General features: G+C 51.2%; 1 protein-coding gene across 1 annotated transcript in view; it reads right to left on the reverse strand.

The window, feature by feature from the left end:
* Positions 1–6,220: 6,220 nt before the first annotated feature.
* The window catches only part of PRR5L (proline rich 5 like), a 61,181-nt gene continuing 41,936 nt past the window's right edge, over positions 6,221–25,465 (reverse strand). Inside the window, exons 5-8 of the mRNA XM_056132644.1 lie at positions 23,193–23,284; positions 18,468–18,608; positions 11,695–11,821; positions 6,221–6,779 (exon numbers count right to left, since the gene is read on the reverse strand). Of these exons, the coding sequence (XP_055988619.1) occupies positions 6,355–6,779; positions 11,695–11,821; positions 18,468–18,608; positions 23,193–23,284 (785 nt within the window). The 3' untranslated portion in view covers positions 6,221–6,354. The remainder of the gene's footprint in view (positions 6,780–11,694; positions 11,822–18,467; positions 18,609–23,192; positions 23,285–25,465) is intronic.

A 25,465-nucleotide genomic window follows, 5' to 3' on the forward strand; every position in this document is an offset into this window, starting at 1 on the left:
CGACATATGATAAAACCAACAGTATCTTGGGGCTGGAGCGATAGCACAGTGGGTAGGGCATTTGCCTTGCACACAGCCTAACCGGGTTCGATTCCTCTGTCCCTCTTGAAGAGCCTGGCAAGCTCCCCGTGGCGTATTCGATACGCCAAAAACAGTAACAACAATTCTCACAGTGGAGTTGTCACTGGTGCCTGCTCAAGCAAATCGATGAACAGCGGGACGACAGTGCTATGACAGTGCTGCAGTGCTACATCATGGGCAAATGGGTATTAATGAGTTCAGTACCAATGGCACATTTGTGGTCACAAAAACATAACCATGCTCCTAAATTAAACCCCAAAATAGGAAGTTAAAGCCCTTTCTAATAGGAAACAGTTGCTTGTATTCCTCCCTTCATTTGCTTTACAGCCCCATCATTTTAGTTCAGTCTCATGGGTGGTTGGAGCCCGTTCTGACAGCTCAGGGCACACATACCCCCTAAGAGAGACTGGGACACTTGAGATGCCCGAATGAAACCCACATGCCCATCTTTGGGATAATTTAGGAAACAAGAGTCCGCTGAGAAAAGCCACACAGATATAAGGGACATGGAGATTCACACAGGTAAGGCACTGCTGGGCTGGAGCAATAGCACAGCGGGTAGGGCATTTGCCTTGCACGCGGCTGGCACAGGTTCAATTCTTCCGTCCCTCTCAGAGAGCCTGGCAAGCCACTGAGAATATCCCACCCATATGGCAGAGCCTGGCAAGCTCCCCGTGGCATATTCGATATGCCAAAAACAGTAACAAGTCTCACAATGGAGACGTTACTGGTGCCCACTATAGCAAATCAATGGACAATGGGAGGAAAGTGCTACAGTGCTACATGGCACTGCTGGGAATTGGGGCATTTTTTTTCCTTGCCATGCTGTAACAACGTTATTAAAGAACCACCTATATACAAAAGGTTTGAAACCATGAGACAATAGCTGAACAATTAACACACTGGGGGAGATTTAGGTTTAAGTGCAGAAAGATGGAACAGAAACAAATTATAGCACTCATTGGTGTGTTAGGAAGAAATCCATGCATATTTGCTCTTAGACACGTGATATTTAAAAGGAAAAGGCTATTAGAGTGACAATTTTACAGCTTCACTTTAAAATGTATAATTGAGTAATTAATTTAGACTTGTGATTTTTTATGGTGACATCTAAGTTTAACTAGAGTATAAAAACATTTAAAGTTTCTCTTATAAGTTTATTAGTTTCTGTGTGAATTTAGGGTTTAGGAAAATTTTGCATGCTGTCAGAAAACCCGAAGCACTTAGAAAATAAATAAATATATTATATTTATAAATGCATTTAAAAGTGTTTGAAGTGCTGAGCTCAGCTTGTAAATATAGCCAAGCATTATTCAAAGGCTCCTTCAAAGTTATTGCTATACACTGCTAGACTTATAAATAAAATAATAACATTTTCAAGTTGAACTTTAAAGCCTTTGGAAGGATTTTAAAATATATATTGCAAAGACAAAATTAGTACATGTATAATTTGTTCAATAAACACTAATATTTAAAATTATTAAAATATTACTGTAAGTCAACTTCAACTTTGTTACTGTTGTTTTTCATGCAGGCGACTGAACCTAGAGTCATACACATGTGCTCTACCATTGAGTTAATATATATAAAGTTCTTAATTTTTTTTGTACTTTTTATGTCACACTGGCGATGCACAGTGGTCACTCCTTCACTCCTGGATCTGCACTCAAGATCATCACTCCTGGCAGTGCACGGGGAACCATATGAGATGCTGGGAATCGAACCGAGTTGGCTGCCTGCAAGGCAAATGCCCTGGCCCGCTGTGCTATAGCTCTAGCCCAGGTTCTTAATTTTTAAAGGTACTCCTGCATGCAAAATGTGCCTTCAGCTGATTGAGTTATCGCTCTCCACACTCTCTGTCCAGCTTTTAAGACTGGGGGACAGAGGCAGACACTTGTCTCAGTGCCACCCAAGACAACATCACTGCAAGTTCCCTTGGTTATGAGCTACAGACCTCAATAGGAACATTTCCATCTCTCCTTGCCTTCTGTCGAGATTGATGTTTTCCATATTCAGATTACACCTGGCCCGTGGTCCCACACACAGATAGAGAGGAGGTGGGTGTGATTCGCAGCAAGAGGGGTTCAACTCACAAGGGCTGATTTGGACCTGGAGGATGATGCCAGGAGTCAAACCATCCAGGCGCCTCTAAAAGCTGGCAGAGGCAAGAAAGTTCTCCCGGAGCAACTCAAGGAAAAGCACTATCCTGCCCACACTGTGATGTTAGCCCAGGACATGAGCAGAACTCCAGTCAATAGACGGAAATGTAAAACTCTGAGTTGCTTTGAGTGAGATTTGCAATAATTTGCTATAGCTGTGGTCGGAAGTGCAGTTGTGAGACTGGCTCCTTACTTCAGCTCACTGGCCAAGTCAGCTTAGAGAGAACTTCTCTTGTCTCCTTCCTGCCTTCTCTTCATCCCTAGAGTCATTGGATTGGGCCATTTGACTTCTGGTGACGCACTTTATTAGGAATTTGCCCATGTGCACTGACTGCCAGGCTTTCTTCTTCAGACAGCGAGCACAGGTTTTACATGCAGGAGGCCCAGGTCTGGTGTTGAGCACCACACAGATCCCCGAGCACTGCGCAGGGCAACCTGAGTAAAACAATTAACAATAACAACACAAGAAAAATCATGTGTTGTTTTTCATTCTCCAGGATTCTCTATTCATTTGGGTTTGGATCTCTTTGGATTTCAATCTCTTTGGATTTGAGAACTCTTATTCATGAAGCTCTGAAGATCTCAGACTAACACTTCTCCGGTTCTAGGATGATGTCTATAAAATTCAGCTGACCTTGGGCCAACACAGGTTTGATCTTACATAGTGTTTTCCAGTACACAGACTATACTGGAAAATTAAAGCATCAAGAAATGGTACAGTCTTGTTTTGAGTACAGTATGTTTCCAATAACATCTTTTCTTTTGTTTATCTTAAGAAAACAAGATATAATCATACAAATGACATGCAAAATCTGTGTTAACTGCTTATGTTATCTGGAAGACACAACTAACAGCAGGCAGTGACGTTTATCAGTCGAAAGCTCTCCACAGGATTTTGGTTGCCTGGGGGCCCAGGCCTTATGGGGTTCAAAGGTCAAAAGCATTATCAATCTCCTCTGCACAATCAGTGAGGAGCAAACTAGATCCAATATGCTGGGAAGAGTCCAGAACTGTCTTGAAAGAGGCCTCACCTTCTCAGACACTGATTTCTAAACTCCACAGACAGCACTATTTCTCCCGGAAATAATTTGCCCATCCAGCCAGGGATGGCAGACACAACCCAGGGGAGAGATTGGCCAGAGTGAAGCAGGCCTAACCCAGCAAAGGCAGGAACAGGCAGCTCGGGGAGAGTGAGCACGGGTGGGATGCTAGAGAGACTGAATGGGCTCCAAATTCAATCATCCACACAGGGGACCAAGCTAACGTGTACAAAATGTTTATTGAATCTGCTTTGGAAACAGACGACACGAAAGGGTTTGGGTTTGTGAGCTCGAGTTGAGAGTCATAACAGCTTCCTCTTATTAAACCTCAGCCCCCGTCTAAACACAGAAAATGAATCTCCTTCTCCTAAAGGGAAGAAAACGTGCTTTAAAACATGAGTGCTGTCACTTTCGCAATAGCTCTGGGGGGTGGGGGGGAGGTGTTAAAATGCCCATAAACACGAGCAAAAATGACCGAGGTGCAACCTGAAATATTTACTACATGAATACCCGATGTGTACAAAGGCAACGTTGTAAACTGGCTCAGAGCCAGCAGCAGCAGCAGCAGCAGCAGACTACGCTGGGTCTGCAACCTACTTAACTGATGGCTGCTGTCCTCAGCAGAGCTATGTGGTATATGGAGAAGGCCATCTTCTTTTTTTTTTTTTTAAAGCATGTATCGTTAATGTTGTAAACTAAAAAAGCAAACCCAAGCACGATCAGTCACTTTGGCTGGATCAATAAAGACTAGTCCCCAAGTACTAAGTGTAGCCAACAGGATAGTGGCGATTGGTTGAATGTCTCACCAAGTCAACTCCCTACCACGTTGCTCCCCACCTGAGGTCCCATTTGTTACTGCACCTTGGGCAGTGGTGGACTCCATCCACCCCTTGTGTTCTGAAACCCTCAGCTCTCTTTCAGACATGTCTCCTTCGTTGCTCTTTTAGAAGGATGACAAGGATATAAATTTTTAAACCTGACTTTCAAATTGCAAACCAGCCCCAAGTGCGAGTCTAGTCAATCTCCCCCTCCACTCCAGCCACCTCCTGCCACACTGAAAGCAGAGCTAGCTATCACCAAGTCTGAGACTTCATCAGCCAAGTTTCCCTGGTGCAACAGGATACCTGCTAGGAGTGAGAAAAGCCAAGGGAGCTGTTATCAATGGGGTCCAAAGTGATATACAAGGAGAGCAGGACTTCATAGTGAAAAAAAAAACCCAGAATTAGAGGGAGATGTGTTTTTTTGTTTGTTTGTCTGGGTGGTTGGTTTGTTTGGGGGCCACCCCACTGGTGTTCAGGGCTTGCTTCTGGCTCTGCACTCAAGGAGCAGAGATCACGCCTGGCAGGGATCAGAGCAGAGGACCATATGAAGTTTCAGGGATGGAACTCAGGTTGGCCATGTGCAAGACAAATGCCCTACCTATTTGTCGATCGCTATGATGCAGGAAGGAGCAGTGACAGCACAGTACTACAGCCTGTGACCTCACAGGGGATGAGTACCAGGCACTTCTGGGTATACACACACACACACACACACACACATATATATATATGTGTATATATATATATATATATATATATATATATATATATATATATATCACCACACCTGGAGAGGTACAGGGGTTACTCCTGGCTCTGCACTCAGGAATCACTCCTGGAGGGCTCAAGGGACATATAGGATGCCATAGATTGAACCCAGGTTGGCCACGTGCAGGCAAGTAGGGCAAGTGCCTTACCCACTGTATTTACTATGTCTCGGGCCTCTTCTTGGTACTTCTTTAGCAGAGATGAATGTCTCTGTAAAAGGTCCTGCCCTTAACACCCTCAAGTTACCCCCCCCCCCCCCCCGCAAAGCACTGGGTCATTTATTCCCTTTGTTACAAGCCTCTGTTCATGAAATGAGCCGGTCTCCTGCTCAGTGTTCCCCAAAACCCAACAAATAGAAGAGAGCAACACATCCTTCTGGAACTCGGAACCTCTGCTCTGGGAAACCCCGCCCACCGGCGAGCCCCGCCCACCATCAAGCCCCGCCCACCTCCATTGCTTTCCTCCTGAGTCCCTTCTGGTCTTGTAGTTTGCTCACTTTTCTGGCTGAAGACACACCTATGGGCATGAACAGTGCAAGAGCTTACGTGCAAATATTTGCAAACAAAGTGTGTGTGTGTGTGTGTGTGTGTGTGTGTGTGTGTGTGTGTGTGTGTAATGATGCACATTAAAGAAAAAAAATTCAAGTCAAATCCAGGAACAGACTAATTGGTGGGCATTAGGCGGCCCATCTTCCCCGAAAAAGGGAAAAGGTGGGTTTCTGAAAAGGGAGAGGGAAGTTAGTTCCTTGGGCATGGGAAAAAGCCTGGAAGAGGGGACCACGAAGATACAGGGAGGGAATGCTGAGGCTGATGAAAGAGGGGGACATTCCCAGCTCTGGAAGTCAGCAGACTTCCTGGAGGAGGCAGCACGTGGGATCTGGGCAGAGGTGGGGAGAGCCCACCAACTGGGAGACTCTCCCTGAGTCATTGGGAAGTCAGGAAGGTGCATTCCAGCACCACTTGGGGGAGGGGCAGGGAGGGGGGGGGGGAGGAGGCAGGATGTGGCAGCCTTGGCTCTACACAGAGCCAGGGGCAGCAGAGGCAGAAGGGAAGGAGGGAGGATGGACCCCCCACATCACAGCAAAACCCAAAGGGGTACCCCAAAGCCACATGCATCCCACACAACCTCCAGCAATAGCAGCAGCAAGGCAGGTGGGTGCATGGGACAGTCTGAGGGCAGAGGGAGAAAGCAACTGAGAGGAGGCACAGAGTCCGCTGACCAGGCTGGCCACGAGCAAGTGGACACAGACATGCGGGCCTGTGGGGCGGCCCAGGACTGGTCACAGTCGCAAACACGATGAAGTTTATAACAGATGTGGTCCATCGGGACACTCAGAGCAGGCCTGGACCCTCACTCCACCCCACCCCGCACCTCAAAGGAACAAAGTAGCATTGCCCCTAGGCCACGCACAGGGCGGTGGGTGGACAGAGGACGGACAGTGCCAATCTCAGCCTGGCACCGCCAGGGCGAGCCCGCGGCGGGGCCTCAGCTGAGGGACGCACAGTTGAGGTCGGAGCCCTCCTGCTCGCCGCCCACCGCCTGGTCCAGCGGGCAGCAGGCGTCGGGGCCGTCGGTGATGTTGGGCTCGCTGGAGCACTGCCGGTGGGCCGGGGGGAAGTTGGGTGGCCGCAGCAGGCGCCGCTGCTCCTCCCCGCTGCTGCCGCTGCCGCTGCCCGGCTCAGCGCCCAGGCCCGGATGCGACACGCTGGCCATGGCCAGCAGCTGGATGTCCGAGTGCGCGTTGGCCACCGTGTGGCGCCTCACGCTGCCGCACTTCTCCAGGTAGGCCTCGCCCTCCTGCTCCGTGAGTGGACTCAGCGCTGAGTCGGGAGGGGGTCGCCGGGCGGCCGGCGCTGGGGAGCCGGAGTTCAGCAGACTGGCCTTGGGTCGGACCCTGGAGTGGCGCCGGGCTGCAGGGCAGAAGGCGGCAAAGGCTGTCAGCGGCCGGGCAGGTAGACGCTCCCCGGGATTCCCGTTGAAGAGGGGCAGGAGAGAGCCTCAGCCCTTGACTCTGGATCTCTGGCACCGGTGGTGCAGATGCTGTCCCATACTGCAGTCACCCAAGGCCCTGCCTGGTAGATGGTCACCAGGGAACCTTGTCTCTCTCTCTCTATTATTATTGTTATTATTATTATTTTACTTTTTGGGTCACACTCGGTGATGCACAGGGGTTACTCCTGGCTCTGCACTCAGGAATCACCCCTGGCGGTGCTCGGGGGACCGTATGGGTTGCTGGGTATCGAACCTGGGTTGGCCACGTGCAAGGCAAACACCCGCTGTGCTATCGCTCTGGCCCCAACCTTGTCTCTTTCCTGGCTGCAGCCTCAGCTTCACCACCCAGTTTGCCCCAAATTCCTCTGCTGAAGCCCTGGGTTTTGGCTGGATCTGCGTCCAAAAGCATCCCTCTGTAGGCCGCAGACAGTATTGGTTAGGATGCCAGTGCCCAGGGAGCACCCTGCCAGGGCGCCATCCTGGCACCAAGTGGCCCCTGAGTATAGCTGGGTGCAGTCCTGGAGGGCCCATGCCACTGGGGTAGTGGGTATCTTCAGCTCTGCAGGGTCTGAGCAGCACCCCTGGCTGAACTACTCATGGGACCCCCCCAACACACCCCACATTCACATAATATACATACATACTCATATACCTGTACACACCCACTTACACACACCCCACAAACTCACAAATACGCATATACCCATATGCATCACACATCCACACATGCACACATACACTTCTACCCATACACACCTACACATGCACAACGCCCCACACTCACACAACACACACACATACAGTCACACATCCACATCCCCTTACATGTGCATACTTCCACACTCACACAAAACTCACACTCATATACCCACCATACACACACCCACACAACACATACTCATATACCCTTACACTGTAGCACTGTAGCACTATCCTCTCGTTGTTCATCAATTTGCTCGAGTGGGCCCAGTAACGTCTCCATTGTGAGACTTGTTGTTACTGTGTTTGGCATATCGAATACGTCACGGGTAGCTTGCCAGGCTTTGCAGTGCGGGCGAGATACTCTCGGTAGCTTGCCGGTAGGCTGGCTGCGTGCAAGGCAAACACCCTGCTATTGTGCTATGGCTCCAGCCCATAAACACACACACACACACACACACACACACACACACACACACACACACACCATATTAACACAGCACACACACATACTCACACACCCAAATATATCCACACACCCCAGGGGTTCAGGAGGAGGGGAGGCACACACACCAATGCTCACCTAAAATGACCCCCTTGTCCTCCAGCTGGGCACCCCCCAGTCCCACCCTCGGGCGGCATCTTCCTCCTCTGGCTCTGGCCCAGAGCCTAAACTCTTCCCAGCCACACAGTGGCCCCTGCTGGCAACCCCGGAGAGGCTCAGCTCTTTTTGCTTTCTCAGTGAATCTTGTGACTCCCAAGACTGCATGGCTGAGTTGGGATCCTGAGGGCGACGGGCTGGGTCAAGTCCCACGGGCAGAGTGACCTCTCTGAGCTCCAGCTGGAGCCAGGCGCCAACCCTCAGACCAATGCACAGTGCATCAGCTGTGTTATCCATGGGATTGGCTCCCCTGGGAGTAGGTGTGTGTGTGTGTGTGTGTGTGTATGTGTGTGTGTGTGTGTGTGTGTTGGGGGGGGGGGGGTCCCTGGAAGCTTTAACCCCAGGCTAGGCTAGGCTGAACAATTCCTTCCTTCCCCTTCCTCTCCTCCTTTGCACCAGGGAAAGTCCCTCAGGAGAAATCCCCCCACTTAAAGGCTAATTAAGTTGCAGCACTTGCCCCTCCCCATTCTAAGCAGAGAGAGGGGCTTGACACCTACCGCCAGGCCTCCTTGCTGGCCTTTCACACGGGGTGGGGGTGGGCCCCTCATCCCTCCCTCCCTCGCCAGGCACCCCGCTGAGCTCCATATTGACCCCACACTGCACAGAGCCAGGAGTGGCAGCTCCTTTCAAATCCCCAGAGTGAAGCCAGCCTGGGATGAGGCCTGCGTGCTGGGGACCTTTGTTGGGGACTCGGTTCCCAGGCCTTTGATCTCCCAGGCTCCACGGCAGGGGGCTGCCAGAAAGAGGCTGTGACCCCTACACAGTGAGCTCTTTGTGGGGTCCCTCTCCAGGGCCCTGGCACCTGAAAGCCTGGAATGCCAGCTTGTCAGGAGCACCTCCCTGCCAAACAGTGGAGAGAGGGCCTGCTGCGGCTTCCAGCGCTGGAGACGTGGAGGGAGCCAGTGCCAGAAACTTCTGCTGAAGGCCCAGGGAAATGCCAGGGATCAACTGGGAAGTCGAACCAGGACACAAGCTTGGCCTCCAGCAATCTTCTCCCTGGCCCACTGCGCCCCTCCCCCAGTCCCCGCAACCCCCAGAAAAGTGGCAGGGTCAGGAGGGAGGATGCACATGTATGCATACAATGCAAACACAGGCATGCAATCACGCATGCACATACACACACACACACACACACAAACATACACACTTGTTCACCCAAGGTCTCACACTGCGTTTTCCAACCAGAAGCAAGCCTGAGTGTCAGGTGCACCCCTGCCCCCCTCCATTGGAGAGACTTCCCACAAAGCCCCCTGGGACCCACCCCACAGGCACGTCTCCCAGGGAGAACTCCCTGCTGGATCAGAGAGCAGGTGCCAGGGTGCTGAGACCCCATGCCCCATGCCCACTCAGCATGTGAACGTGATGGGGTGTGGGACAGGCTCCTCTCAGAGGCTCACAATCTGACTCAGGCCCTAGTGAACGTGCCCAAGCCTTCCCCAGTCACAGGATGGTCCCGTCCAGCCCATCTCTTCAAACTGCTCATCTGTGCTGTATTCATTGTTGTCTCCTGTCACTGAGGACCAGAGCATCCTTCTGGGAAGGGCTGACCCCTGAGGAGGGCGGCACCCTTTGGCCGCTGCAGCTCTTGAGCACTTTCGGGAATGGACCAATGCCTGGACTTGGGTCCTTCTAAGACCCAGGAAGGAGAGGGCCCGGGCAGGTCCTCTGTGGAACCTCCTGGGACACCCCGTCACCGTCTGATGAGAGGAAACGTGGGGTTGGGTTGTGAATAGAGGACTTGGGCACGTGGCCTGGGGGGTCTGGAAGCCAGGTGCAGTAGCCCCCTGGGCCTTCATCCCCACTGGCCTCCCCTGGGTCACAGAAACAGTCCCGCTCTGTGGTGTGGTGTGACCTCAGTAGCTCAGCAAGACACCCGGACACCACCTTTGGTGGCTTCTCTTGCCAATGGCCACTTGGCAACTTTGAGACCTTTTCACTTCCCCATTCTTTGTTGCCTTCCTGTTCACAGTTCTCCCCACCCTGCCAGAGGATTTGCCAGGGACATTCACTCTGTCAACTTGTAACTGTCCTATGGGACCCATCACAGGTATCACTGCCTCTAGGGAGCCCTCCCAGATTTCCAAGTTAAGGTTACACCTTTCTCTATCTCCATTCCCTACCCCTCCGGATGGACTCCATGGTTTGTATGCTTCCCACTCGGCGGATGAGTCACCATTGTCTATTGTTTGTGACTTCCTCACTGCTGCCTTCCATCTGGAGGGGCAGGGATGGGTCAGTTCTGGTCACTGACAGGCCTGTGGCACCCGGGCCCAAGACAGGGTTTCTGGGTAATAGGCTGGAATAATAATAACAGAAAGCAATGAAAAGAGGAAGGATCTCTTCCCCCTCTGGGCCAGCACAGTCCTTGGTCCAAGAATTTAACCCCAGGCCTTCGCTTCCGAACCAGATAAAATATGTTCTATTGTCTTCTCGCTGCTGGAGATTGCAGGGACCCCTCCCAAGGTGACTCTTCACTGAACTGAAGAGACATCCAAGCTTCCCCTATTCCAGACTTTGGGCCTGGCTGGGCAGGAGAGCTCATGCCAGGTCCCAGGTTCCCCGGACTCCCCTGTGAGCAGCTTCACGTTGTCTGATGCCCCTGCCTTAAACTCAATGAGCATAGGAAGGGGTGGGGGTCCTAGCTCAGGGCAGGGAGGACAGACGCTGCTTTCCTCGGCTGTCATTTCTGCTGCGCCCACCACATCTGGGTGGGTTGAGTGAGCGAGTGGGACTGAGGGTGAGGGAAGGGCAGGCGAGAGGCTGGCTAGGGCGTGCACCCTCTGATTTGCAATTGGTTGTGGTCCATCTGGTGTCTCTGTGTTGGCTGGCTCTGCCTTTCTTCTGCAGTGGTGAGGCCCGGGGATGGGGGGTGGGGGAGGTGGGTGGGAGGGGGCACACTCCCTCCACATTCTCCCAAACTCCCTTAAAGCAAGAGAGGGTGCAGAGGGGCCCCAATTCAAATCTCCCTTCCGCCTTTGCACCAATTTGGCGTGTGCCAATCTTGGCACTGCCTGCTCTCCATCTGGCATGTTTGTGGAGGAGGTCTCCTTAGTGGTATATAAGAAGCCAGGGCCACCCTAATGCCCACCGCCACCCCCTCATCCCCGGGCATTTCTGTTAAGCAGGCCAGTGGTTCAATGTGAGCACCAAGGATATGATGCAGGTGAGACCCTGAAGTGCTGGGGGGTTACTGGGATTTCCTGGTCATCCTGTGGGAGGGGGTTCAGTGCCACCCCGGTGGTGTTTGGGGGATTGAACTGGAGTCAGCGGCATGCAAGCCAAGCACCTTAACTTCCCGAGCAGCTCTCGCTTGGGTGGGGACAAGATTGCTGAGACCCAGGACAGCAGGGGGTTGAGAGGGGGGAGATAGCAGGGGTGTGCGGGGACCCCTATGGGGAGCAACAGCCCAGAATGTGGCTGGGGAAGGTGCCGTTTGTCCTGGTCTCCCACAAGCTCTGGAGCACGCCGCTTACCCAGTGCAAAGGTGGGGCCCGGGAGGCCTCGCTCCTCGCTGATGCCAAGGAAGGGAGACACCACTTGCTTCACCAGCTCCTCCAGCTGCAGGTAACCCTCACTGGGGCCCGTGGGCTCGTGAACGCTCTAGGAATGAAGAGCCGAGAGGGACAAAGGTCAGTGTGATTGGCAGGGAGTCAGCAGGCACCCTCTGTTCTAAGCCTTATCCAGTTCCCCCTCCAAAGAGCTACGAGGGAGGCCCGAGGGACTCCCGAGACCACAATTACAGGCCCTTCAGCGCAGGTCGGGCCAGGCAGTGCCCATCCCACCTCTCAGACCCCAGAGAAGTAACTGCCGCCGCCCTAAGCCCCCATCGCCATAAAGCCGCCTTCTCAGGGGCCAGCAGCCACTTGCTCTGAGGGACTGTCGAAACTTTTTGCAGCTTTGCCCCTTCTCTTCTCTGCTTCCCCTCCCACCAACCCTAACACACACATACACCCACACTTGGGCTCTCTGGGGTTAGAGATGGCTTGGCCTGAGGCTGGGCACTAGCAGGGGGTGGTCACCTGTCTCCGGGAGAAGCCAATAGTAGTGATGAGGATCCCAGATCCCCACCCGCAGGAAAGTCAAGGAGACGGTGGGTGGGCCGCCTTTCTCCTCACCAGGCTACAAACACACCCTGCCATGCCTCTCCACCACTTTCTGATCCTAGGATGTGTGATGTGTGTCCATTGTATGTCCCTCAGCTGTGCAGACGCCACATTCCCCTCAGGAATCCACACGAGTTTCCTGGTGGAAGCCAGTATGGCTCATCAAAGTGGATCCTGGCTCATCTCTCCACAGTGAACCCTGCAGCCTGACCCCGATGGACTAGCTTCCCAATTGAAGTGGTTTTCTTGACAATAAAGCTTCTCTCTCTCTCTCTTCTCTCTCTCTTTTTTTGACTTTTTGGGTCACACCTGGCAATGCACAGGGGTTACTCCTGGCTTTGCACTCAGGAATTACTCCTGGTGGTGCTCAGGTCAGGGAACCATATGGGATGAACCCACATTGGCCGCATGCAAGGCAAACACCTTACCCACTGTACTATCGCTCTAGCCTCTCTCTCTCTCTCTCTCTCTCTCTCTCTCTCTCTCTCTCTTTCTCTCTCTCTCTCTCTTTTTTAAAAAGAGATTTTATTTTTGTTTATTTAAGTTTTTGGTTTCCCGGTCATGCCTAGCAGCATTCAGGACTTATTCCTGGTTCCGTGCTCAGGAATCTCTCCTGGTGGTGCTTTTGGTGCAGTGCCAGAGATTGCACCTGTGATGCAGATGCAGCAGATGCAGGCAGTGATGCAGGCAAGCTCCTTACCCACTGTACTATCTCTCTGGCCCCCTCTAAAACCTTTCTTTTCTATTCCACTCTCCGTGCACTCTTTTGGATAGTACATGGTATATAAGAACATATGGATGGATGCACAGAACGGCCCCCTTGCCCCCTCTCCAACCCCCCACCCCCAACCCAGCCTCAACCACCTGAGGAAGGTGGACTTTGCTCCTCATCCTTCAGAGGGGAGAACTCTAAGAGCCAGGCAGATCTGCCATTCTCCTGGAAGATGCAGCTGGTAAATGATACATAGTCAGAACAAGAGGCCAGGCTACTGGGGTCCCAGGCCACAGGCTAGGACCAGCCAGGCACACGTACTGGCAAAGTCCAGAGACACATGCAAAAGAGAGGGGGAGGGGCTGAAGCGATAGCACAGCAGGTGGGGCATTTGCCTTGCACAAGGCCGACCCGGGTCCGATTCCCAGCATCCCATATGGTCCCCTGAGCACTGCCAGGAGTAATTCCTGAGTGCAAAACCAGGAGTAATCCCTGGGCATTTCCAGGTGTGACCCAACAAGCAAAAAAACAAAAAAGAAGAGAGGGGTGAGCCCCCACAAAACTGGACACATTCAGCACTGGGAGGCAGCCGTGACCCAGACAGTAGGAGGACCTGGGAGGGCCTTGATGCTCTAGCCCTGCTCAGTGTGAGCAGAAAGCAGAGTCAGAGAAGCCATCAGAGGAAAGAAGTAGGGGGAGCCAGAAGGTGCTTCTCTTTAAGGAAGACACACAAAGGGAAAGAACCCACGGACGAGAGGGAGTCGATCCATACACTCCAAGAATCACTCCTGGTGTCAAAAGCAAAGAAGTGCTTGTTTCAAATCACCCTGATTGGGTGTGAGAGCTGAGTATATGGTACTGGATTTTGTTCCCCCTAGGGATATCTCCCCCAAAACCTTTGCCCTGCTGTAATTCATAAGTATAAATGGAGAAATGACAGAAAGGGAAAGCAGGGAAAGGTGGGAGGCAGTGGGGCAGGATGGTGGGATGGGAGGGTCCCCCCCAAGAGGCTGAAATGGACTCTGACAGCAGCTGCTTCCGGAGCGAAGCTGGCTCAGTCGAGGGTCTAGCACCTGGCTGTCTAGCACGCCGCTGATTTGCAAGGCCTAGTGCAAGAGAAAAATGTACCAGGCCTGAGAGACAGCACTCAGGTTAAGGTGCTTATCTTGCATGTGACTGACCCCTGTTCAATCCTTGGTACCCCATGTTCTCCTGACCTTCCCCAGGTACTGCCCCGGGGCCTCCAAACACTATGAAGGTGGCCTGGATGTTTTCCAAAACCATCGAGCTTAAAATAAAAACATATCCTTGAACCACTTGCTGGCCTAGTACCGAGTTATCGCTGGGAACCCTGGGCCTTCTGAACACCTTGTGCCCCCACAAAAGACAAAACTGTAGAGCCCCCAAACATGATAACCTCTCAGTATCTGTATTGCCAACCATAATGCCCAAAAGTAGAGTGAGAGTATGGGGGAAATTGTCTGCCATGAAGGCCGGGGGAGAGTAGGAAAGGGGGGTATACTGGGGCGATTGGTGGTGGGGAATGTGCACTGGTGGACGGATGGGTGTTTGGTCATTGTGTGATTGTAATTAAACATGAAAGTTTGTAACTGTATCTCATGGTGATTCAATAAAATATAAATAAATAAAATGTACTAACGGCAAGCTACCGAGAGTATCTTGCCTGCACGGCAGAGCCTGGCAAGCTACCCATGATGTATTCAATATGCCAAACACAGTAACAACAAGTCTCATGATGGAGACATTACTGGGCCCGCTCGAGCAAACTGATGAACAACGGGAGGACCGTGATGATGATGTGAAATAAAATGTAGGGTCCCTTGTTTATGCAGTTTCAAGAATTTACAAAAGGTTCTGCTGGGCATGGGGCCCGGGGTGATGTCCTTCTGGCCAGGTCTCCTTGGAAAGCACTGTTCTGGGGTGTTCTCAAATCTGGGTGAGAGACCCCCAAGCCCTCGCAGAAGGAGCCGGATCACACTGCTCAACATTTCCATTTCTGTTTCCCATGAGTACAGACGGAGGGTAGGAGCACGTAGCCCACGACTGTAGGAGAATAGGGGCCCTGAGTTGTAGTTTGGGGCAAAAGGGGCTTGCTCGGGGATGCTTTGGAAGCTCAAAAGAAATGGTCAAGATGCAGGGATAAGAAGCAGCTCTTTCCTCTGTATAGTCAGGCAGCACCCATGGCCCTGGGGACAGTGGGAGGCTAAGGAGGGAAGTTCCCACGATGGGAGCAGCCAAGTTTCAGGGCAGTGCAGCCTGCAAGCTCCACTCCGACCCAGAAGCTATTGCCCCTGCAGAAGAGGGACCTCTCTGAAAGGGCAAGACCCACATTCGTTACATTCCAAGGCTCAGACTGTAGCGCTCCCAGCACGAGGAGGAACACAGCCAAGAAAATGAGTCCCGCAGCCACCAGGGAAATAGTGCCAAATGCCATGCATTCAAGGGGTGGCACAAGTCTGGGTGGGTGTGGACTGTTTCCAAGCTCCTGGGAGACGGGAGGAGGAGAGGCAGCATAACTAAGGAAGGCTGGGTGGGGAAGTCGAAAGAGCAAGAGTTTAGGCATGGGAGACCAAGCCAACCCTCATCAAAGTGAGCATGTGGAGCCAGAGCTCCTCAGCCAAAATCTAAGCCTCTGTCTCATCTCGACTCATCTCATCCCATCTTGTCTGTGAGAGGGGCAGCAGGTCCTGTCTCTCACCCGACTCCAGACATTCATCACACACATGGACTTGCTCCAGCCACACCTCCAGTGGCCCACAAGGGACTCTGGCCTGATAGGCACACACATTTAACAGTTCTCGGTGCCAGAGACTTTTCTGGGTGCTGTGGGCACAGAGAAATGAGGACACAGACATCTGCCTGGGTGGATGGCTTTTTTCCCCCCAGGGGACAGGGTGCTCTGAGCAGAGGGACAATGAGTACCAAAATCCTGCTATAGCAGAAGAAGACCAGTGTTTCTGGAGGCCAGAGGCAAGAATTTTTTTCAAGATTACTAAGGACCAATGTAGAGTCTAAACTGCCTGATGGAAAGCAAGCTGCAGGAAGGACCAGAATGAAAAGAAGCTTCTCCTGGGCAAGCAGATCGTTTCATCACTAGGGGCCTTGGGGAGTGATGCTACTTTCTTCCATGGTTGTTGGACTGTCCTCAATAGTGTCTCATATTTCATATTTTGTTCGATTGGGTGTTTTTTAAAAATTTTTAAACTATACCCAGTGGTGTTGAGGGCTTACTCCGGTCTATGTGCTCAGAGATCTCTCCTGGTGGTGTTTGGGGAGCTATATGTAGTACCAGGGACCAAACTGGGGTTGGCTTCATGCAAGGCAACACCTCAACCCTTTTTGTCTCTCTTGCCCTATAGTGTCTCTTATGATCGTTGGGTTGCTGTATCTCATAGTTTTGGGTGGTCCCTGGTTGTGTCCTCCTACAGTGTCTTCACATGATCATTGGTCATCCCCAATAGTGCCTCACTGAGTGTTTGTCCTGTCCAGCTAGAGCTGGAATGCGAGAATGTCATTGATGCTTTTCATGGCAACACAGAGGCCCCTCATAGCCTACGACCAACGCATAAGAGCCCTTCACTAAACAGACATGTGATAAAGGAGTCATTTCTCATCCCTAAAATGTTATAAATGGAAGCAGGAAGGTGCAGATCCTACTTCCCTCGTGGTTCATTTCAGAATCCTATAGGCCTCATTTTCTGGAATCCTTGTTCAAACTCCAAGCTTGATTCTAGGCTTTTCAGACAATGATCGGAGACGCACACTTTTCTAGTACTCTTTCTTCTCTTTCTCTTCCAGGAAGATAACTTGGCCTGATGTTTGAGCAAGGTACAATCCCTCTCATATTATTAGGTCACTTTCACTGGTTTCAAGAAAGAGGGAGAAAAGTTCAGAAGGATGATCTGATGAGTCAGCTAGAGGTCCCCAGGCTGGTGAAGGTTGATTCTATCTTCTGCGAGGACAGGCTAAGACTTACTGCTCCACCTTTTGAACTTGATACAGAATTTGGGGAGGTACAGGAGCCACCTCTGGGAGATGCCCACCCCACAAGCCCTCAAGAATTATACATCTTCACCCACAGGATAGGGCTCTCTGAGGCCACATTTATACTACTTGATCTAATTCATAGAGGAGTCAGTTACCTGAGCTAGACCAAGCTGACTTTCCCCTGAGCTTAAATAGTGTTAATTCTCACTAGTTTTGGTTGAGGAATGGTGGGGGAGGTCTGGGGCGGGGGAGGCAGTGGTGGGACAAGCACACAAACTTCCTGGGCTTCAACTTCCTTCTTTGTTTGTTTTGGGGCCATACCTGGCTGTGCTCAGGGCCTGCTCCTGACTTGACACTCAAGGGATCAGTTCTGGTAGGGCTCAGGGACCATAAGGAATGTTAGGGATTAAACCCAACGCTGGCTGCATGCAAGGCAAGCACCCTCCATGCTGTACCATCTCTCCAAGCCCTTGACTTTCTTATTTATAAAATGAGAACAACATCTCCATCCACGCCATCAGGCATGATTGATTTCAGAGAGGAAACCCTTCACTCATGCCTGGCACACAGCTATAAACCATGAAATATTAGCTCATCCTACAACTTTTGATTCAGAATGAGAACTTTTGAAGCAAACCTCTGGGTCATCTTTTGGTAGAAGTGAAATTTATATTTGATCAAGTGCAAACAAAGCACTAAACAAAATTCTCCAGGGAGGACGTCTAGCAGGGGAAGAGCAGAAGAGGGGAAGCAGAGAAAGACAGACAGACAGATCAAGTCAAAGAGAGACCAGACGAGGTGAAGTTAGGAAGCATCCAACAGAAGCAAGGGTGCTAGAGACAGTACAAAGAGATAGTACTCTTGCCATGCATGTGGCCAAGCCAGGCTCAGTCCCTGGCACCACATATAATTCTTTGAAGACTGCCACGATTGATCCCTGAACCCAGAGCCAGGAGTAAGCCCCGAGCACAGAGGGGTATGCCCAAACCAATAAATACACAAAGAAAGAAACAAGGATGATGAGAGTCAAGTGGAGAAAAAGGAGAGTAAGGCTTGTATTTCTGTGACTAGATTTAAGCTGGTTTCTGATTGTATTTCCCAAGGAAGCTCACATGCTCCAGGAATGTCCTGGTGAATTCCTGTTGTTACTCATAGTCTGGTGCTCCTGGACATGCCAGGAGAGGTGAGAAGGATGTTCCCTTCGTGAACGAAAGCACCAGGCTCCTGACACTCCCTGTCAGGACCCCAGCACAGGGACCTTACAGAGGTTCAGGGGAGGCACCGCAAGTGAACTAAGGCACATGGGTAACCCTGCACTGAACTGACACACTCATCACTTCAGTCCTTCCCTCCTCACAGACAATGGACGTTTTTTCCTACTTTACTGCCTGTCTTGGGGGCCAGGTCTCTCCTGGGGCCTCACCTGCAGGATGAGCAGCATCTGCACGATGGACGAGGGCAGCTGGGATGGTGACAGCAGCAGCAAGTCCCCCAGCTTCACCTTCAGCAGGACCAGGTCACGGAAGCCCAGCAGGGAGATCTGGCGAATGGTCAGCTCCTGGCCCTGGAGAGGAAAGAGGCACAGGCTCGGGGTGAGAGGTAACTGGATCTGCCACGAATCACGTCAGGTTCAGTGTCATGATCTGTAGAGAGCACCCTGGATGGAGCAGGTTGATGGGACAAGGTGTCTGCAAGGTCCTGGGGAGCAGTCAGAGAGGCAGAGAATGGGATCCCATACTTTGCAATAAAAGCTTCCTGTACAGTAAGGCAGGACAAAGATGATACATCACATATATTGGGAGTGATGCTGACATGGGTCCTCAGAATGATCTGAGGGAAGGAGAGAGAACACGGGGCAAAAGAAAAGACCAGATCAGCAGCACCTCCCTACATCCAAAGAAGCGTCCTCAATGTTAAACATATGAGCACTCATCATACACCAGGTCCAGGAGGAAAAATATGAGACTTCTTAGACTTACATACATGTGGGTAATGTAGGGGGAAAAATAACTTGAAAAGGGGCTTGTTCAACCAGCTAGGAAGGGGGAGTAGAAGATAAAAATTATGACAATTGCGCTGGAGAACTGGTATAATGGGTGTGGCACCTGCCTTGCACACAGCTGGACAGGGTTCGCTCCCTGTTGCAGGGGTTATCCCCGAACACCACCAGCTATAGCCCCCCCCCAAAAAAGAAGAATCATCATAGTTAAACCGAATATATTACTAAGCTGTGATTGTGTGCTAGGTATGATTAGAAATATTGTCTTTTTCTTTTTTAAAATAGGGCTGGAGCGATAGCACAGCGGGTAGGGCGTTTGCCTTACAAGCAGCCAACATGGCCGACTCGAGTTCGATTCCTCCGCCCCTCTCAGAGAGCCCGGCAAGCTACCGAGAGTATTCGATATGCCAGACACAGTAACAACAAAGTCTCCAATGGAGACGTTACTGGGCCCGCTCGAGCAAATCGACGATCAACGGGAGGGCCTTTACCTTTACCTTTTTTAAAATATGGTGCTAGAGAATGTAATCAGTGTGAAGCCTGCACTCTTACATTGATATAAATTTCTGACCCCCCAAAATATTTTAGATGTAAGGAACACATTTTGATTGGTGATCCCCAAGGACACCCTTTAAGACAGGTACCACTTCCATGGGTGAAAAACCTGATGCCAGTGTGGTCGCATTTACCCAAGAACTGGATTCCAATCCAAAATTGTTCAATGCAAGAGCTCCCAGGTTTTCTGACACAGGATGGGGAAGGAGCGACCCCTTTCCAGATCCCTCTTTGCACACAGACATACAGTTCATCCCCCAAAGGGAGCACTTTTGATATAGCCAAAGGTATCATTAGGATGCTCTTCCAAACAGGACAGAGCTTCTCATCCCCTGAATATGCCCAGGTATAAGCAAGCTTCACATTTCCTTTAACTCCTTAGAGGTGGGCCAGGGTAGTCTGACCCAAGAGAGATGCCATGCCACCTATACTGGTCAGCTCCATTCAACCAAGCTCTCTGATGGCCTTCCCCCACCACCCCTGAGAGCAGTGGTAGCCCTGGTCTATTTTCTAAAGGACTACACTCTCTATTTCTTACATCAAAACCCAGGATACAGCACTGACTGCTCCAAGAATCTTGCTCCATCTCCAGGTTGCTCACTTTCCTAAAGCAAAGTAAAGCTCTATACTCTTGGCCCTAGCAGGGAGTCCCCACCTGATGGGTGCAGTGAGCTAGTAGGTCTCAGGATCTCTCTCTCTCTCTCTCTCTCTCTCTCTCTCTCTCTCTCTCTCTCTCACACACACACACACACACACACACACCTGTAAGAAGTCTCTGGCTTGACTAAAAGACACCTGAGTTCCCTACAGTAGTGTGAACCCCTAACCCAGTGGTTCTCCAAGTGGAGTGCCTTGGCCAGTAGCAGGGGTGTTTTTTGGAGTCTGGAAGGAAGGAGAGGACAAAGCAATATCAACAGTAGTCAGATGTCACCACTTATCCAGGGAAGTAGGACAGCACTACCATGTGTAGACCTGCGACCAGAGGTTTCTGCTGTGACTTTTAGAGAACCCTCCATGCCCTCTGGGACTGTGTGGGGGGGACTTCACCTGCCCAGACCCCACCTCCAAATTTGAAACACATTTTCAGTGCAGCTATCCTGCACTGCCATGCTCCAACAGTCATACAACCTCTCCAGGAGAATGCCAGGCAAAATAGATGATGCCACACAAAACCCAAGATTGGCATCTTGTTTTTTTTTAGTTTTCTTTTTGTTTCACATATTTATACTTATTCATCTGAAATTCACCCCTCTCGGAGAGCCCGGCAAGCTACCGAGAGTATTCGATATGCCAGACACAGTAACAACAAAGTCTCCAATGGAGACGTTACTGGGCCCGCTCGAGCAAATCGACGATCAACGGGAGGGCCTTTACCTCGAGCAATCTGAAATTCACTTCACTTATTCATCTGAAATTTCAGATTTCACTTGGTCAGCTGTCTTTGCTCTGCTAACTTCGTCCGTCTTTTCTGTTTTCTTCTCCCAGTGCTGAGGATTTTTGTTTTTCTCCCAGGGCGAGGACCATACGCAAGTGAGGCAAAAGTTTCGCCACTGGGCTACACCCTTCACTGTCACTGTCACTGTCCTCCCGTTGTTCATCGATTTGCTCGAGCGGGCCCAGTAACGTCTCCATTGGAGACTTTGTTGTTACTGTGTTTGGCATATTGAATACATCACGGGTAGCTTGCCAGGCTCTGCCGTGCAGGCAAGATACTCTCGGTAGCTTGCCGGGCTCTCTGAGAGGGGTGGAGGAATCGAACTCGGGTTGGCCATGTTGGCTGTGTGTAAGGCAAATGCCTTACCACTGTGCTATCGCTCCAGCCCCAGGTATTGTTTTGTCGTAAAGTACCACAGCATCAACCCTATAGTAAGCACCCTATGGCTGAGTCTCATACCAAAGTCCAACTCTGTGTTTTTTTTTTTTAAATTTCTTGTGTGTGTGTGTGTGTGTGTGTGTGTGTGTAGGGGCTCCCAAGTTGTGCTCATGAAGTTGGGCGGGGGGGGGGAGTCCCCACTGGCCATTGGCCACTGTTGTCCAGCCCAGCCAGCGATTCAATGCCAGAGTCCAAGGATGCAATGCTGCCCGGCTCCTGCAGTGCTGGGGGTTGCCAGGGCTGCATCCAGTGATTCCTGGAAGACCAGATGGTACCAGGAAAGGTCCTTAGATGGGGCACATCCCAGGAGACACTGTACTCTCTCCTTCCATAGTCCATTTGAAAGAAGATCAAGGACTGAGTAGTGGAGGGAGGGTAAGAAGGACGATACAGGGACTAAACTGTCCTCCCAAGTACAGGAAAGCCTCTCCTGGGGGAGCTGAGGAAGGGAGAAAGAAGTAGGGGGCTTCAGGAGACAGAGCCATCCGCTGGATTCATTAGGAGACAAACTGCAGGCTTGATTTCCCAACAAAGCATTCTATCTACTGATCCTTATTTACATATTTAGGGATCACTCCCAGCAATACTCAGCCTGGCGGTAATAGACTTGACTCAGCCCAGTAGAGGGCTCCAGACTGGCCATCATCAGGGTCCACAGGATTCATCCATGTGAGCTAACTCCCTGGCCCCACTGACCTCTATTTTAAAGAACTCCAAGTTCCTCTAGACCCTGAATTTTCAGCAAAAAAGCACACATGTTCCCTTTTCTCAGGTTCAAGATCACTGGCGAGTTTCCGGGCTGCTCTTCTGCACCCCAGGCCCTCCTGAATGTAGTGCCATTAGCTGTGAAGCCTTAATGAGCCTGGGAGGTGAGGACAGCAGGGCCAGAGCAGCTGCATGGGGAGGGAGAGACGCGGCTGCCTTCCTGTGGCATCTCTGGGCTCCCAGTGGGGAGCCCTTCTCACCCCACTGCAATGAGACCTGCAAGCCTGTTTCAGACGTGTTACCGGGAATTGGGAAGCATCGTAGAATGAGCTGCAGGTCCAGAGGAAGAAAACTAAAGGCACACTGCTTGCCCTGAACCCCAAAGTGCTGAGTCTGCAGACAAAGTGTCGCTGTGCTCAGAGCATCACCAGGCTTGGTCTGAACCTACTGAACGGTTGATTCCGGGTCAGTGTTCTTTCGACATCAAGTGCCTTCTCATCTTCAGGGATTCCCTTAACAAGTCCAAGGAACACTGTTCTTTGCCCACAGTTCAGCAGCCACTGGACACTGGCTTGACAATTATGCTTCAGAGACTAGTAGGGATGTACTTCTGGGGTCTGGGTCCATGATTGATCCGGGCACCTACACCTCTGTCTACCCCTAAAAAATTATGTTTCAAAAAAGGGGGGGGGGGTTAATGAGGGATGAGGGAAAGAAAGGGGAGAAAACTCTCTCCTCTACTTCTAAAGAGAAACAAAACAAACCCCCAAAACCCACTGGAGAATATAAAGACATACACAAAACCAAGAGGGTGAGGAGAACTGACAAATGACTGGTTATGGAGACGCTCTTCTCTGCTAAATATAGATCCAGAGAGTTCCTCCAGCTGGCTCCGCTGCCAACTCAAGTGCCCAAACGCCTGGTCTCCCTTCATCACCAGGAGGCCCTGGGCTGCCAGGGCCAAGAAACCACACAGACTGCTGAGAGGGCAGGAGGCCGCCCCCAGCAACACTGACCTGAACTGGATAAAATATGGCCTGCAGGGTGGGGAGGGTCTCAGTGAAGAAGTGGTCCCAGACTTCAGCCAGAACCTCAATGCGATTTTCACCTACATGAGGGCGAGAAGGTGGGAGGGGAGAAAGAAAGAAAAGAATGTGTCATTTCCTGTAGGAGAGGAGAGGAAGGCAGTGCCATGTGAAATAAAGCATTTGGATATGATCTTTTTATTTTTTTCCCTTTTTTGGGTCACACCCAGCTATGCTCAGGGGTTACTCCTGCCTCTGTGCTCAGGAATTACTCCTGGCAGTGCTCAGGGGACCATATGGGATGTCGGGGATTGAACCCAGGTCAGTTGCGTGCAAAGTATACGCTCTATCCACTGTGCTATCACTTCGGGCCCCTGAAATGGAGCATTTGGGGGGGGGTGTGAGGGGTCACAGGACAGAGAGTTCATTCTTTGCAGGTGACCCAGAAGGGGTGAATTCCTGCAGGAAATGGAAGTATCGGGTGGGAAGACCCAAGTAGACACACACAAATGTGCCTTCTCTCCCCTGATCCAGAAAAGGGAGGCACCATTTACAAGTTAGTGAATAAGCGCTCTCCCCGAGAGCATGGCCGCGGTGTCATAGGGCAGCTGGCTGCAGGGGAGGCTTTGTCTAGATGGTATCTCGGGGAACACTCTTACTCCATTTCCATAGGCTTGCAGCAAGTGAAGGGTCAGCTCCAAATTCACAGAGTGACAAGGTACAGCTGGAGGCCCCCAACCCTTCCTCTTGATCATGTGCAGTTATTATTTTATTTACTTTTAGTCTTGGGGTCACACTCCCTGGTGCTCGGGGCTGACTCCTGGCTCTGTGCTCAGGGATCACTCCTGGCGGGGCAAAGGGGACCCTATGCCAGGTTGAGGATCGGACTGGGGGTGGCCCGCCACATACAAGGCAAGTGTCCTAGCCCATGCACTCTCTCCCCAGCCTCTCGTGTGCAATTCTATGTTGCTGTGCAAATCACTGGAGGGATAGCACAGGGGGTGGAGCGATAGCACAGCAGGTAGGGCATTTGCCTTGCATGCAGCAGACCTGGGTTCGATTCCCTCTCCCCTCTCAGAGAGCCCGGCAAGCTACCGAGAGTATCCCGCCCGCTCGGCAAAGCCTGGCAAGCTCCCCGTGACGTATTCGATATGCCAAAAACAGTAACAACAAGTCTCACAATGGAGATGTTACTGGTGCTTGCTTGAGCAAATCGATGAATGACAGGATGACAGGGTTACAGTGCTACAGTACAAATCACTAAGACGCTGGCTTTTTCTCCTGCTTTTGAGCTGTCAGCTGGGGGAAGGACAAGTTGGTTTGGGCACTGTCCCCTCCACCCACGGTGGCCACCTTCCAACAGGGTGCCTCCACTCACCCCCAGAACCAGGAAATCTGACCTATGACCAGACAACACACCAGGCTGACAGCACAAGGGTTTCATCCAGCAGCCCCGGAAGGCAAGGAGGGGAACTTTACACAAAGGCCCACGTAGGCAGAGAGGAGCCGGCTGGGTGGCTGCTGTTTAATGACCCAGATAATAGAACCGTGGTGCTCATCTGCAGCCCCAAAACTGGGTCAGCCAGATTAGACACAGAGATGCACTTGGTAACGGGCTGCCAGTTCCACCGAGCAAACCTGAAAAGATTCATTTAGCACCTCCTGTCTAGCAATTTAATGGACAGTAAAAGCCAGAGCTGGCTGGGAGCGGGGATGGAACAAAGGCATAGCCAGTGGCTGGCAGGGCCACGGCATGCCTGTCCTGAAAGGTCAGGTGAAGGAAGCCCTCTCCTCTGCAAAGCACTGGAATAACACCTCTGTTCTCCCTGCTCTATCTGTCCTCCACAACCCCATGTTCCAGGTCCTTAGCAGTAGGGCTGGGAGCACCAATAAATCAGTTTTTTAGAAATCTTTGACTGAATGCATGGCATGTATCAGGAACATAGATTTTTACAGACTTAAAAGGTTGGAAGGAATTTGTCATTTTAACTCAAAGGACAAGACAGAGCAGAACCTACTAGTAATTTAAATATTTTTCTTTTTCTTTTTTTTTTGATTTAGAAACAACAATAAAAATCTGGTCTGGGGGGGGGGGGGTCTGCTCCTGTCTCTTTAGCTTCTTCTGGATTGCTCTCTGTCTTTGAGCACTAACCCTGTAGGTTTTATTTCAGACTCTCACACTCACCATGCTCCCTTAATGCCACAGGGCCTTTGCATATGCTCTTTTGTCTTCAGATACTATTTCCCTCTCTTCATTCCCTAAC

Source organism: Sorex fumeus, unplaced genomic scaffold (assembly GCF_029834395.1).
Source record: "Sorex fumeus unplaced genomic scaffold, SorFum_2.1 ptg000007l, whole genome shotgun sequence".
NCBI classification, from domain to species: Eukaryota; Metazoa; Chordata; class Mammalia; order Eulipotyphla; family Soricidae; genus Sorex; species Sorex fumeus.